At 34.2% G+C, this 15,241-nt stretch overlaps 1 protein-coding gene across 7 annotated transcripts in view; it reads right to left on the bottom strand.

Moving 5' to 3' along the window:
* dsx (transcription factor doublesex) overlaps positions 1–15,241 on the bottom strand; it is a 220,652-nt gene that overhangs the window by 129,728 nt on the left and 75,683 nt on the right. For 2 of the 7 annotated variants that reach the window (XM_074094574.1, XM_074094571.1), the window contains exons 2-5: positions 11,146–11,289; positions 7,136–7,217; positions 3,487–3,546; positions 2,492–2,668 (exon numbers count right to left, since the gene is read on the bottom strand). In XM_074094574.1, the coding sequence (XP_073950675.1) occupies positions 2,599–2,668; positions 3,487–3,546; positions 7,136–7,217; positions 11,146–11,289 (356 nt within the window). In that variant the 3' untranslated portion in view covers positions 2,492–2,598. Of the gene's footprint in view, positions 1–2,491; positions 2,779–3,486; positions 3,547–7,118; positions 7,218–11,145; positions 11,290–15,241 lie in introns of those variants that run through there. The other 5 variants (XM_074094577.1, XM_074094576.1, XM_074094578.1 and 2 more) reach the window with 5 other exon arrangements.

The following is a 15,241-nucleotide window of genomic DNA, read 5'->3' as shown; positions in this document are numbered from 1 at the left end:
TGTATACAATTAAACCTGAATTGTTCAGAAAAAACACACGTCATTTCAAGAAATACGTGTGAAGTTCCACAGTTAGATTCATAAACATCATCATAATGTCTCCCGACATTGTATAAACAGCTATAAAAAATATTTCTCGTTGAAAAAACTGAGGATTAACTGTAAAAACTTTTGCAATTATATGAACATAGTTCGTGTCACACGTCAATGTATGTACAATGGGCTCTCTGGCATGAGTATCAACTTTTTCATACGAGTAGAACCAATAGAGTAACACGGGCCATTTATTTTTCCAAACACGTATTTAATTTTCTCTTCTAGCCGGAAGGTGTTCCGTCGCTTTTGGGAAATAAAGACGAAAATATCCATATATATAATATTTTGAACATGAAACTACCGTGAGACTCACTCACATTAAATGATATTGTATGTAGTGTAGTGTTATTGTGTATTGTATTGTATGTAAACTCGATTTAAGGCGTGATTTATCCGGTACAATATCATTTAATATGAAAATCCTTACCTAAAACATGTGCTACTATTATATTAGGTATGGTTACTTTGTTTTCACAGCGTTTAGGTATCGTCTGTAATGTACTTATTTTTCACTGATAAATAAATAAATATCTCCTTTTTCTTTAATAAAAAACACTATGCCACGCAATAACTAAACATCAATATCGATCAAGTATGAACTTGCCCAACTAGTGACCTTGACCTGGACCAGCCAAACAAAGCAGTAATCGTCACAGTTTTCACTCTATCAGTTGCTTGCTCTATGGCATTTTCATATTAATTGCATAGAAAACTAGATTCTTATACGTTAGGGTACCGGCTGTACGCATAATTAGAATAGTAGAACACAGTATACCTAGTCACAATGTTCTTATTTACATTAATTGTTGTTTTTTTTTATGTAAATATGCGTCTTCATTACAGCACCGTCGCGTATATTGTATGATGTCGTAAAGCTACTTTTACACAATAACTACTTATTCATGTGAGACTGCCGTGCCGTGCCCGATTTTAGACTAAGACTAACTTTTTTTTAATTCCTGTAAAAGGCGTCTAAGGCGAAAATTTCGCCGCGAAATGTACGCACTATGCAGTTACCGGTTTTAGACGAGCGTTTTAACTGCTCTGCGCGTATACGGTCGTTTTTGGCATACCTACGCGCTTATTCCTGCGTGTTCAATGATCAAAGAAAAAAAACCGAACATAAACGCGAGTACACGGGCTTCCGAAAACGAGCTTAGACGCTTAAATAGAACGCTAGTCGGAAACCTCCGTAGCGCACCGTCTCTTTCTCAAGCGATAGTCTGAAGAGGGACGGCGCGGTAAACGGCGCAGCTGACCGCATAGTGTATTCTTGGACTTAATGACTTGATGTGAGAGCGGGTAGTAGGGCTCTCCTTTGACAACTACGAAGTCCAGCACTGCTTTGTGGAAGGTAAGAGGCAACAAACACATTTTTTTTAATAAAGTCATCAAAGAGGTTCGCGACCAACCCTTAAGTCATGACGTCAAGAGAACGATCGTTCTGTCAAGATGGTAGCGACCTAAAGGTCAAAAGCTAGTCATTTTTAATTAAATCAAAAAAGGTGGGGCATTTACTAATGACGCTTATGGTCATTCTTATGCATGACCTTTCTTTCTTAACCATCTCTACATGTAAAGCCGAGTTTAGACTTGCAAGGAAAATCGTGCAAGTTGCATTACATTGCGGCGCTCGATTGACCTGACCACTACAAACTCGTTGGCTTTACGTTGTTTTTGTTTTTGATTTTAAGCACAGAACTTATTTTAAAAAATGTACTTCGCACTGTTTAGTAAAATTGGTATACAAATGACGACGAGGTCTATAAACCGGCATGTGTTAAACACGTGTTCAACGGTTGTCTAAGTTTTATAGCAACACCGTAAGCATTTAAAACCTTTGCACAAACATTTAAACTAACACTTAACTCTTTCTTAAGTGTCACCGAGTTTATTACGAAAGTACAAGTTAAGACTCACATTAAATGGTTCTAAAAGCAAAATAGACAAGTCTATATGTTTTTATTACTTACTTTAAAATATCACCCAAAAATCTAGGCTGAGTTACGAGCATCAAAAGAACATGTACTTATTATTCGATATCAATGTCGGAGAAGTATATTTTTCGTGGACTCCGTTGTCAGAAGTATATCATCAACATACCACGCTCTTCTTTACATTAAGTTTAACACTGAAACTTTAACAGAGCCCTATTTGTCAAAAGGTAAGATAGACAGATGCTAATGTCTTGTATAAATTCTCTATTTAAATTTATTATTTATCTAATCTATACCTTTTGATAAATTGATTACTTTTAAAAATCATCACTGACGACGCTTTGAAATCACCAAATTTCTCTTTGAATAACCGTCAAAGAGGAAAATGCGTCACTGGTTAAAGAAGTAAAGAAGCTGCGGCGTTAGTGATGACCATAATACTTAAAGCTACCACTTACCATGAGATCCGAAACATTGTGCTAAATATTGTCCAACGTCGAATACAATAAACAGGTAGACACAGCAGCGCACAGTCCGCACAACACATCACTTGTAAAATAAAGTATCATTCGCAAAACAACTTCATTGACGACGATAGTACACCACTTATATTATTAATTTCGCTCTGCATTTTCCTACAAAAGAAAAATCAAAATAAAAACACTGGCACTATGGACACGTTCGAAATTGGAAGTCACTTTTTTTTTACTTTTAAATTTCGATTTTCTCCACCTTCGTCCGGTCACTGTAAAGTGGAAATCACGACTGGTTAGTGAAGTGACGCTTTGATTTGCACATTCGCTGACAACCACTTTTTTATCGACTTTGCAACTATTTTGTTTGTGTGTGTGTCCTACATTGTTGTTAATGTGTTATGACACATTGTGTTGTGTTGAGAACGCTGAAGTTGCAACGATGTTGTCATGGTTACAAAGTTATTTATAAACAGATTCTGGTCACGGTTCGAGGTTCGCAGTAAACGATGTGTAGAGCTATTTAGCGGTTCATTAAGTCACCATTTGACGCTCATTACGATTTTATCAATGAATTCAATCTTAACTCGTATTTTGAAGGTATAAATGCGGTTTCATTGTTAATGGAAATGTATACGGTTAAGTTTAATAGAGTATAATTATATCATAATCAGATTTTAATCTTGTGAGCTCATCATTTATTTTCTACACAGAAAAGAAAAAAAAACTGTAAAGCATTTTCATTTAAATCCACTTACATTTTTCAAATACGTTACACTAATAAAAGCCGCGATAGAACTCTAATATGACCTCTTTCAACAGACAATTTGCACATCACTACCTATAAAATCAAAACAAACTAACGTCGTTGCAAGTTCAGTCAAAGGGTGTTCATGTTTTGAGAGCAAAAAAACTGAATAGTTGACATGTTTTGGAGATTTTTTGGCGTTTTGGGAGTTTCAGTATATGCCAGTGCTTACTTTGGAACTTGCTTAGTAGGAATCTCAGGTGGTCTCTTTTCATCCGGATCCGCTATCGAGCTGAAATATAAAACATTTTATTTCATTCGCGAAGACTAAATAAAACTAAATGTGTTTGTGAAAAATGTTGAAAACAATGAACATAAAAGTTATTAAAAAAAAGTTTGAAAACAGTAACGTGTTTTGAAAAAAAATATATATATATAACAAGTCAGATTCAAAGTCAACTTTTTTTTAGAATTTAAAAATAGTATGGATGAAGTAGCATTTTATTTGGGATGGTTAATCAAACAAAGTTTGAATCATAAAAATGTAGGTAAGCCTGTAAGATTTTTATTCTTTATCGCGATTGTGTCACAAAATGTTATTAGACTAAATCGTCACGGTAAAATGCCGATGGTACATATTTGAAATGTTAATAATAAGACCGCTTGTAGACATTTTTGTGTGAAAGAGAGGTCATAAACTTTAAGTCTATTTCAGTGGGTCTGTACATGTCTACGTATGACTAATAATATCAATAGGTTACAGCGGGGGGTAAGGGGTTTATTACAATAAATTATCGTTTGATGCATATTTTGCTACATGTAATAACAAAAAACAAAATACAGTTCACATAAAACATAAGTAACAAATAAAACAATGTGATGAATAGAATTTGAATGTGCATGTTACTTGTGTGGATCACTATAGTAGCAAATAATAAATAGTAATAGTATTTTAGTGTTTTATTGTTCGTTTTTTAGAAGTTTTCTTAAAATCAAACAGCAATATTTCAGTTGATGATTTTGTTACTTCGTGAACCTTGGATGGTTTTAGTCGGATTTTGTGTTCCAAAATGTAATCACGTCTTGACGTCATACATTTTGAATATCGATTAATTTATGGAAACATTTGACACTATTAAAAAAATCCGCATATCATTTGCCGGGATGTTTAGATAAATCATCTGAAACATTCCGATTCATATTAAAACTAACTTGTTTTTTTTTTAATCGGCGGTCCCAGCGATAGATGTTACCGTGCGAATCATTTTGTATAACATATGCTTAATATTTTTTGTTTTTTTACTTGTACTACTCTTTTAGTAGAATATTGTTTTAACGCATACCTAGGCTTATTTGTTTATTTTATACTTTTGTATTAGCCGGAAGCTCCAACCATAAAAACTTAATTTGGCGTGATCTATTAAATACAATTTAAGCTTAGTAATCAAATCAAATATTTTTAATCAAGTGTTTATTTTACAATCGTAAATTATATCTCGTTCTAATCGTATCGAAAATCACCAGATATTCTTTAAGTCCGAAAAATGCGTCAATCCCCGATATTGTACCTAAATTGCGCCAGAACATACTGTAGATCAAATTGAGTTTTCAAACGCACAACCTAAACATAACCTACTATTTATTGGTCATACCCTACACCTGCACTCGAAACATTCCGATCGGGTGTTGAACTATTTACTATTACAGGCTTGTTACTTTATTTAACTGTGCCAAATAGATTGGCATTGGGCCAATAGACAACGCGTGTAGATATTAATAATAACAGATAATAAAATTATTCGTGACATTTTGTATGAGTAAGTATCTAATAGTAGAGGAGCCGAAGATGAGATTTTGGGATTTACTCGAGCGTATCAGATTAACATAAGGAAGGATACTGGAATCTTGCTGAGTACCTATGTAAGTCCGTATTATATGATTAATTATACATATAACGCTGTTTTTTTTCGGCTACGGCGATTTTAGATTTTCATAAATTTACTACGAGCCTGCGTCACTTCCGAAATGTCAGTCTTTTAAATGGGAGCATTTTTATGATTCAGATAACATTCCGTTTGAATATCTGACGCCCTATAATAAATTTTTATTCTATTTATTTTCTACCCTTCCGGATGCCCACCCCCACCGCGTAAATCGGCAGGTAAATACTTTCGGTAGGTATCAGAGACACGCTGGGGCATCTAAACTACAATATCTGAGAAGCTTATTTTATTTTATTTTTTTATTATTTCCAAGTATTTTCTATACTTTGTTGCAAATCTGTAGACGCTTCCTCCACCACTAAAAGAGGAAACATCATATAACTTTTTTTCCTCTTATCAACTATTCTCCAAAATCTAAAAGGTTCCACGACGCTCGAGTAAATGCTCATTTAGCATCATGGGCTCCCCTACTATAACGTAGACATATATGTGATATATAATCAACATTCTATTATGAACGTTTAACAAAGGAGTTATGACAGTCGGGAAGGTAATTTAAAATCGTCATTAAACAGTGTAGAATTAAACAGGAATGATCATTAATATGTAGAACGCAATAGTAACAAGAGCCAAAAGCGGTAGACGCTAATATCCGAATAAATTTTGGCACGTTTTTAAAATATACATTGAAATAACTGGCACTTGAGGTATCCCGTCTTAGGCCTCTAGGTCGGCAACGCATCTGCAATACCTACAGTAAAACGATAGTTTTTGGTGAATAGTATGATGTAACATTTGAATGAATGAAGGAATGAAAAACGTAATGAAGTCGTTTTGTAATTTATGTTGCAAGTCATAGTAAATGTTCAACATTTCCAGAAATTCAGTAACCGCCAATAAGAGCTGAAAAATATTTCGGCGCCCTTAGATCTATTTCCCTAGAATATACTTTGCTGAGAGTGAATTATTCATATTTCGTTCATTCTTTGGCCAAATCATTCTTTACGTGAACTGAATAAATGTGGTAAGTATCATTATATCACAAAATGACAGTTGGTACTCTATTGCGTCTATGGTACTGGCTATACCGGAAGAGTTTAAAAAAAAAGAACGTCGTTATTTAGACTCGTTCTTCACTGAATTTGTCAAATACAACGTGTCATAAGTTTCGGCTGCTTCCTCATTGGCTGTTGAAATTAGTTGTCTTAGACTTCAATACTCGGGTATAATCACAGGTAAAACTAATTCAGTCAGAACATTTTTTTTTGTACGGTTGGTATTTATTATCAAATAATTAATTAATGAAATTGATTGAGATGATATTTTATCTAATACTTCGCAGGAAATTGACGATTTAATATCTAAAATAATTTACGAACATTTTAAAAGTAATTTTCAGGAAAAAATAACATAACTATCTACATAAACAAATACCTCTCTTTTGAAATTATTTTTAATGTATGTATGTTTATATGTATAATGATTTTAAGATATTGGTTAATTGATTATACGGCCTTTGGTTAATATACTATCATTATCGGTTAAACCGGAGCATTTTTTTTATTTAATTTCAAGTCCACATTGTATTTTTAGTTAGAATAATTTTGATGTTACAATATTTTTTTTGTTTAGGTGGAATATTTGAGATAAAAAATATTTTAAAAACTAGATAAAAATTTACCATTGCTTTAAGTTATTCTTTCGTGTTTTAATTTTGCTTTTATTTTGGTTCAGTTTTACTTAGTGAGTGTTTTACTGAATTAGTCTCAAGCTAATTGGGAAGTGTTTTAAAAATTAAAAAGGTCTGAAAAAAATCTAGATAACATTTCTTTGTACATACGTGTGTGTGTTGAGTGTAAACGCTACTGTTTCAACTAATTATTTAATATTTCTCGTATGCTTTTGAAACAACTAATATTACTGTATTAAAGTCCGTACTGGCGTGTTGAATTCCTTAGCTCTAGACCGTCGAAGATGTTCAGATTATGCTTCCTCGCGTATTCGTTGATGAACACTTTGCCTGTGGACAATGAAAACAGCACAATTGGGACAATCGCATGGCGGCAGCAAGACTGCGTTTTGGACATTAAAAAAAAGTACATAAAGATATGTTTAAATATAACAGTCGCAAAGCGCAGCCTTTAAGTCGTTTATAAATTCGCTTAAAAAATAGAGTTAGAACCCTTTGTTAGTACTTAAAACGTAACTAATGGAGATTGACTTAGGTGGAGACAGAGAAGACATAGAATTCGGAAAAACACGTTAATAGGTTTTTCATAAATCAGAGTTCATTTCGATGCTTCATTTTTTTTATTATGTGAGCTTTATCAAAAATTACTACCTATTATAATTTCATTCATATTTGAAGTCGGTTTTTTTTTTTTATATTTCTGTATTTCAGCCTTATAGTGGGTACCGACGGAAAGGCAGGCTGAAGCGGAGATGGTGATCTCACCAGGTCATCTGACCTGGACGCGGAACTGAGAGAGTGGCCAAATACAACTCTGGATTCGATAGGGAGTTGTAGATATCAAGATGGGTTGTCCAGCAGTACGACACAGATGTAGGCTAAGTAAAAAAACTTATTAAGAAAAAACTGCATAATTAATTAAATACGTGGGGAAATAACAATGGTGAAAAGCAATGCAAATATGTTTAAGAAAACTATGTGTATACAAATAAGGTTAATAAATTTTTAGAGGTGTTATTCTGTCCCGTAACTCAGGGAGACATCAGTGTTAGGTACACTTGCTTAGAAAAATGTTTGCAATATATACTAAAAGCATGCTCAGGAGATGAGCCATGAAGAAATTGCTTTCAAACTGTCACAAATCCTAACTTTTAGTGGCTTTGCTTGTACCCTATAAAAATCATACTTTAAAAACGGGAGACGTTACCATGGCAACCAACTACACTAAAAAGTCGATTGACACCAATACATATAGGTATTTGGATCAAATACTGACTGACGAATATCTATGACGTGATAAAAACGAAACTAAAATGCGTCAGCCGGAAAATTCCTTCTAGACCCAAGGGTTTGCACTAATGGTTACCTTTAAAACGTTAGACAAAGAATAGGGATCCATGCGACCATGACCATGGACCAATGAAAGATTATGTTGACACGTAGCCTGTAGTTAAAAATACTGTCTGGAAAAAAAATCGTCGTGGCAAAAAAATTACCTCTACATGGTTAAATTGTCTGTCGCACATTGGAATGTTTCGAAGAATATTTAAATATTTGCATTATAAATATATATGTTAAACTTTTTTAACTGTACCTACCCATTTCATGAAATTCACACGGAATAAGATTTCTGCTACTGTGTCGTAGCAACAGGAGCGAGTACATTATTTATATTATATTTTTTTTTTAATGCGAACCATCAGGGACAAGTCTGGAACGCTATATTTATTCTCATTTTATTGTAATTTTCTAAACAAAAAACAGTGTCAGAATTGTTATTTATTATAACAAGTTGTTATTCAATTGTGTGAATATTTTACTGCATTTTTATAATCATTAAGACCAATACCATGAATTTAATGATTATTATAATTATTCAAAAGGATTAACGCCATTTATGTTTTATGCGCGATAATTTTTTTCCAAGGACTGTGTTAATAGAAAACGTTTCCCTGGTTAAGTTTCTTATATTTTTCCATTCATTATTTATAAATAAGATAAATTTACATTTATTGTTGAGCAACCACTTTTCTTACCATAAAAGAGAAACAAAAGTTATCTAAGCGTGTTTTGTAGTAATTAATTAATTATTTAATTCCACTAATATTATAAATGCGAAAGTTTGTATGTCTGTTTGTTTGTTTATTTGTTTGTTACGTCCAAACACACAACCCGTATATATATGTTACGTATGCATGTCCGTGACATGCAACGTAACAATTTTTATTTTATTTTTATTATTGTTGCTGTCTTTTATAATGTCACGAATAAATGTTTTCTTTCTTTCTTTCTTTCTTTCTTTCAAACCAAACCACTGGACCGATTCAGATAAAATTCGGTATACAGATATTTTAGGTTCCGGAGAAGGACATAGGATAGTTTTTATCGCGGGTAACGGCTAGTTGATTATAATTAAAAAAGAAATTGACAAGTTGGCACACCTACGAGTAAAAGGTAAGAATTTTTTAAAAAATACGAAGTTTATGTTTCGCTAACTACTTTGTTTAACCAGGTTTACAATAATTATGGCTCGAAAGTTCATTTTAAATTAAAAACAAAAGTCAGCAAAAATCTTGTTTGTTTTATATTTTACATTCCAATTTAAGTTCATAGCTATTTTTTCTTAATATCTGTAGGTATCCTTAGTCTTGATTCATTAAAATTTACAAGTTCTGATTTCATTTTAAATTCCATTGCTATTAAAGCAAGTAAAATGACTTGTTATCAATTTAATGTTTTTTTACAAAGAAAAAGTACCTACCTAAATTTTTCCGTCAAAATCTCTGCTACCAAGAATTAACTAGTCACAAATATTCATTGAATTATTTGCGGTCATTTTGTATCTCGCACCAAAAATTTTTGGATGTTATCGAAGAAAGACCCTGGCCTTATTGATTTTATGACTGAAAAGGTAATGGAAAAAAAACGAGGAAACAAGTTCGTGACTTAAATAAATTGCTCGTTTTCCGTTGTTTTATAGTTTCGTGTCAGTTTTACATAAATTATAATTTCAGGTGTTTTTATAGCCTAAGACTGAAGTGTCTCTTCAGAAGTATACCTAGTCTTCGGATTACTTCTGAATATTAAATTATGTTTTACAAATGCTCCAAAGAAAAGTGGACAGCTCAAAATTTTGCCAAATTAAAGGAAATATGCCATAAAATGAGCACATCGCTACTTCTACTTCAGGAGCTTAATCACATACATTACCAGTGGTTCATTATCAAGTAAGGTGAGCTTCAACGGAAAGCCAATCGTAAGCTCCCGGTTCGCAAACACACACACACACACACACACAAACATCATGTATTCCCAAATGGGGTAGGCAGAGCACACGAAACGTTACCCCGCTTCGAAAACACTTTTAGCAATTTTAGGTTTTCAGTTTTACAAAAACGGTACAATAGTGACAGGTTGCTAGCCCCCGGTTCCCCGGTCCGGTTGTTCCCGGTTCGCCGTCATGAATACGTGAGTGGCTCTTTACCGATTTTAATAGTTATGTCTGTGTCTTTTTTTTTTACTTGAAACTGTCCGTGATTGACCCCTATCTCACCTGCAGGGCTACTACGAAACTCGAAGTTCGTGTCGTGCGATCCGTCTCGCTCTCGTATTAAATAGTATAAGTGTCAGAGGGATCGCACGACACGAACATCGAGTTTCGTAGTAACCCTGCTGATGTTAGTGCAGATGAGGCCAAAGGTGTATCTCACTGGTTTAGTAACAGCCTATTCCCTCTATCCTTTTAGAACCCTAGATTGTATTCTTATCGTAGTTTTAATACACGACCCGAATGTTAGGCTGATAAAATTGAGTAGGTAAGTATATACCTCTTCGTTTAGTATCTAATAGACTCCACAAAATTTTTAACCATGATTTATTTAGACAAATGCTTTCATAGTGTAAACAAATGAATCCTATCTTGAGGAATCTTTATGAATAATCCACCCCACTAAGTCAGACTAAAGTCATAATCTAAGTTCGGTTGACTTATGTAGACATGATTTTTGCTGCAATCAAAATTAACAGAAATACAAAAGGTTTTAACTCAATTTTTTACAAAAATTCGCAAGCAAATAACGCTCCAAAATTAATACCACCGATGCTTCAACATTGCTGCTACAGTTTACTCGTTGGAAAAATGACAAGTCCCGCGTGTGGTATTAATTATGAATGAACCTCGCAAAAGATTAAACTTAATGCTCCAAAATATCACGTCACGTAAAACTATACACGGGAGTGTGATATCTGGGTCACATACCTTCATCAATCTTCCGGGACGCCTCGTCCAGGTCGCTGCCGGCATAGTTAAGTATAACGAAGATGAGTGGCATCATCTCCCAGCTGTAGTGGAACTTCTCCAGCAGCTTGTGGCAATTCTCCACCAAGGTATCTAGCGCCACAGCTGGAACAAAGGATATCATGTTGAAATGAATGTTATACTTTTATATACAGGGTTTCGTCGTTCCTTAAAAGACCGTTAGAAACTGTTAATGCTATGAAATTACTTCCTGCGGTCCTATAAACTTGAAATTTGATACGAAGATAGCTCTTACGAGTATAGTAAAACCAATAAGGTCTGAAAATCTTAATTTTTTTTTTAAATCTATGACTAAGATTTTTATTACTGGGTCAGTAGTTAAGCTACCTACATTTTTCAAAACATGTAAAAATCAACACACAGACGAATTGATAATCTCCTTCTTTTTTTAAGTCGGTTGATAAATAAAACTTTATTATAACGCAGTTGTCAACCAAAGTTTGTTCGAACAAGCCATTAAGGATGTCGTAATAAAAAAACAAAAAGCCATCGCAATCGACAACCGTAAACGAGGATTAAGAAACATAATCGATGGCACAACACCAGCCATAAAGAAGTCAGAAGGTCGCGCATCACAAGACACTTGGCTCATTTTTACGACGTCCCTTTGTCCGAACCGTGCCGTTGGCAGTAAAAAAGCTATTCAGTGTTGCCAGTGTTAGAAGTTACACTTGGTCACGCTCTCGTGGCATAGAGTAAATAGCAAGGGCTAGAGGAGATGCGTCGTAGCTCAAAGGTCTGACAGAAGTTGTGGAAGATGTATTTTTTTCTTGTTTTTCTTTGTTTCTTTCCTTCGTCGATGTGGAGTAAGATCGGGGTAGGTACTCCTATAATGGTTATTTTATTTTAGTAGTGACTAGTGTTGTCGATCAAAAAAGTAGGTAGAATTTTCGTTAGACAATAATGTTAGTTCTAAACATCAGTAAAGGTGAGTGACCACAGTGTCGAGGCGCCGTAAAAAATTCGATTTCTACAGGGTTGCCTAAATTTTTTAAATGACATCAGTGCCGAGCCGACATGTATGTATAGCATGCTTGTGTATTCTAATTACAAGATTTTGCATAATGTGAAGACATACCAAACTCACGCTTCTTCTCATCCGGGGTGCCTAGCAAGGATGTCTACTCCACGCAGTCAGCAGTAGCTGATTAATATGTGAAAGAATTAATTTAAAGCTTCATACAACTACAAAACCGGACCGGCCATCGGTTCTTTTATTCATCTATCCCGCTCCGATAGTCTTCTTCAGCATTTAACATTTACTTTTATTATTACGGTTCGAAAGATACGACTTTAATACGATTACTAAACAGACCCTTTGGTCCTGGTTCTACCATCCCATTTTAGGTACAGCAGCCTCAATCAACATACTTTGCCGGTTTCACTCTAGTAAACGATGTTAAGCTGTCACGCACAATAATGGCCAATTCAAAATATAAGAAAACGGACAAATTAGGTTTATTATAAATATTGCCACATTCCAGCTCTTAATTTCAAAAACGACGATAGAACGAGATAAACGGATGCCTGCGGCCGTATTGTCTAACGCTTCTATCATCGTCCTATACTGTGTGATAGAAAGAAGTGGTGAAACGATTGTGATTCCAAGGAAGACCTCTGGTTAAAATCGCGGGTTCAGTGTGAATGCTGGCCGTTTCCAACGAAAGCAACCAGAGATCTGTGGGGGAGGACTATGTCTAACAGTGGACGTCCTAGGGCTGATTATAATGATGATGAATCTCAAAAAAGTTTAAATTACTAAGACGATATCGGCCTCATTTGTTTTGTCATCTACGAGTATTTAGGTAGAATATAGTAGGTATGTTGTAGGGTTGTTATTTCAATGGTCATATCTCTATAGTATTTACTCTGTGCTCAAGGTATGTCAAATGCGTTAAAATGTTTCCACTGTTACATTGGTTGTAACGGTTGTCCGTTTAGTAATGGTTTTGAAATAAGGGTTTTCTAGTTATAACTCATAGTTGGTGTTAACTTTATATAAATAGTGTGCATTGTGCTCGAAGCGGTAAATAGCCGTAACAGGACAATAACTAACTTCATATCAATAAACAATAGTTATTCCTACTCGTAAAATAATAAATAAGTATTCAAATGGCATTTGTTTAGTGATGTCCGTAAGCAAACATTTTCATCGACCGCGATATGAAACGAAATTTAAAAATGTTTAGTCGACAAATACGTGTGAAGTTTCACAGGCTCTGGTGCTGCCATCTTAAATAAGTTTAACTAGAAGAATGACTTTTTAGATTTCATGTCGTTTAATAGGTAAATGTCTGAAATTATATCTTTGAAAACAAGAAAGTAAAAGTTAAAGGTTGCAGTTCGTTAAAACTCAAAAATAATGATAATTTTTTGTTTAAATCTGAGTTACTCTGTAATCAAAAAAAAAAAAATACGTAAAGAATATCTATAGCAGAACTAAGTAACTTAATATTAATGGGAATAGTTACATTACGTTATTGTTTGTTCTTCAATTCAGAACCGCCACATTCGTATCCCTGTTATTAAATTAAATCACACAGGTTTTTCATATTTAGATTTTACCAATTAGACGTTACCAATATGAAGTGCAATATCTACCTACAGTAGCCTACTTTTAAGCAATATACTCGAACAGCGTTTCTAGAACCGGACTAGAAGAAATACTGGCTTTTTAGTAAACCAGACGCCTCGCGTTTTTAGCTCGTGTATAATTTCTATCCCTTTTATTCCCTCTGCGATACGCACGAAAGTATCGAATTATATATCCATTAAGTACACGTATTTGCTGTTTCTTACGCACAATTACGGTCAAATTATCCACTTATGCAAAATTACCTTTAAATACATCACTGCATTGCACCTGATCACGTCAATGATATAAAGAACACAATGATACAATGATATAATTCTATTCGTTATAACTCGTAGTTTCCCCGTAATGGGGATGACAGAAAAACCCCTGTGCCAAAACAAAATTGCAGGTTTATTGTAGACGTCCTGCGTTAAGATGTTTTCTTATGTTTGTTTTAGTGCGTTGATACTTCTGGACGCTTCAAACGTTAGAACGTTGAACACAGGGACGTTAGCCAACCTTGACGAAAGATTCGGAAAATGTTATAAGCTATCCCACCTACTGATTTTAGAAGTCGGATCACTCGAATTTATAAAGTATTTATTCAAAAAGTAACTTTCTAACAACATACCTGCACATTTTCATCCCTTTGGAAACGAAGTATGTATAGGTAGTCATTCACGATGACGCGTGCCGTGGTTCTTATTACAATGTCATAGTCATTGATGTCTAATTTAGTCAAAATCACGCGTCTTCGTGGATGGCACTAGGTAATAGTTCTTGTAACACTAAAAACTATAAAAATGTGAAATTTTCACTATGTTAGAATTTTCATGCTTTACATCTTTACGCCAAAAATTTGTATCTAATAATAATGGCTTTCACCTTGCATTAAAACGTAGCTGACATAAAAAAAAATGAAATTAATTTCTTATACTTGCCGGCATAAGCTATAGTAAGTAGGTAGCGAATGATTAAACAAGTTATTATATTGCGGAAATAGTACAACAGTAGTTAATTAGTGTAACAACTTCAGTTATTATTTATTATATATTTTTATGCACGGTATAATCGTAGTTAAAATTATCGTAACCGTTTTTCAACAATAAATAACGCAATTCAACATTTATCCAATGAAATCCGTTTCGGTAGATAGTTAATCGTAATTTAACGAAAAACTTCAACAATTTATTTCCATTCGTGTCAGTTTTATACGTGGCGAGCCTTATAATAAAACGATAAGTCTTTTTCTCTCAACTTCTTCGCTAATTGGCGTTAATAAATCTGAAGTAGGAAAAGTAACAATTCGTGGTAGCCTAGTGGTGGGAGCAAGGCCTGTCATGCAATAAATGAGTATGAATATGAATATGCATGGAATCGTGGAAGCGAGCCCGGGCTTGCACATCTTCAAAGGTGTGTGTGAAGATCACAACCTGTAATGGAATCGCGTGGGAACTACTA

This window comes from Choristoneura fumiferana, chromosome 11, assembly GCF_025370935.1.
Source record: "Choristoneura fumiferana chromosome 11, NRCan_CFum_1, whole genome shotgun sequence".
NCBI classification, from domain to species: domain Eukaryota; kingdom Metazoa; phylum Arthropoda; class Insecta; order Lepidoptera; family Tortricidae; genus Choristoneura; species Choristoneura fumiferana.
The sequence above is the reverse complement of the archived record's forward strand: the minus strand, read 5'-3'. Positions and strand labels throughout refer to the sequence as shown.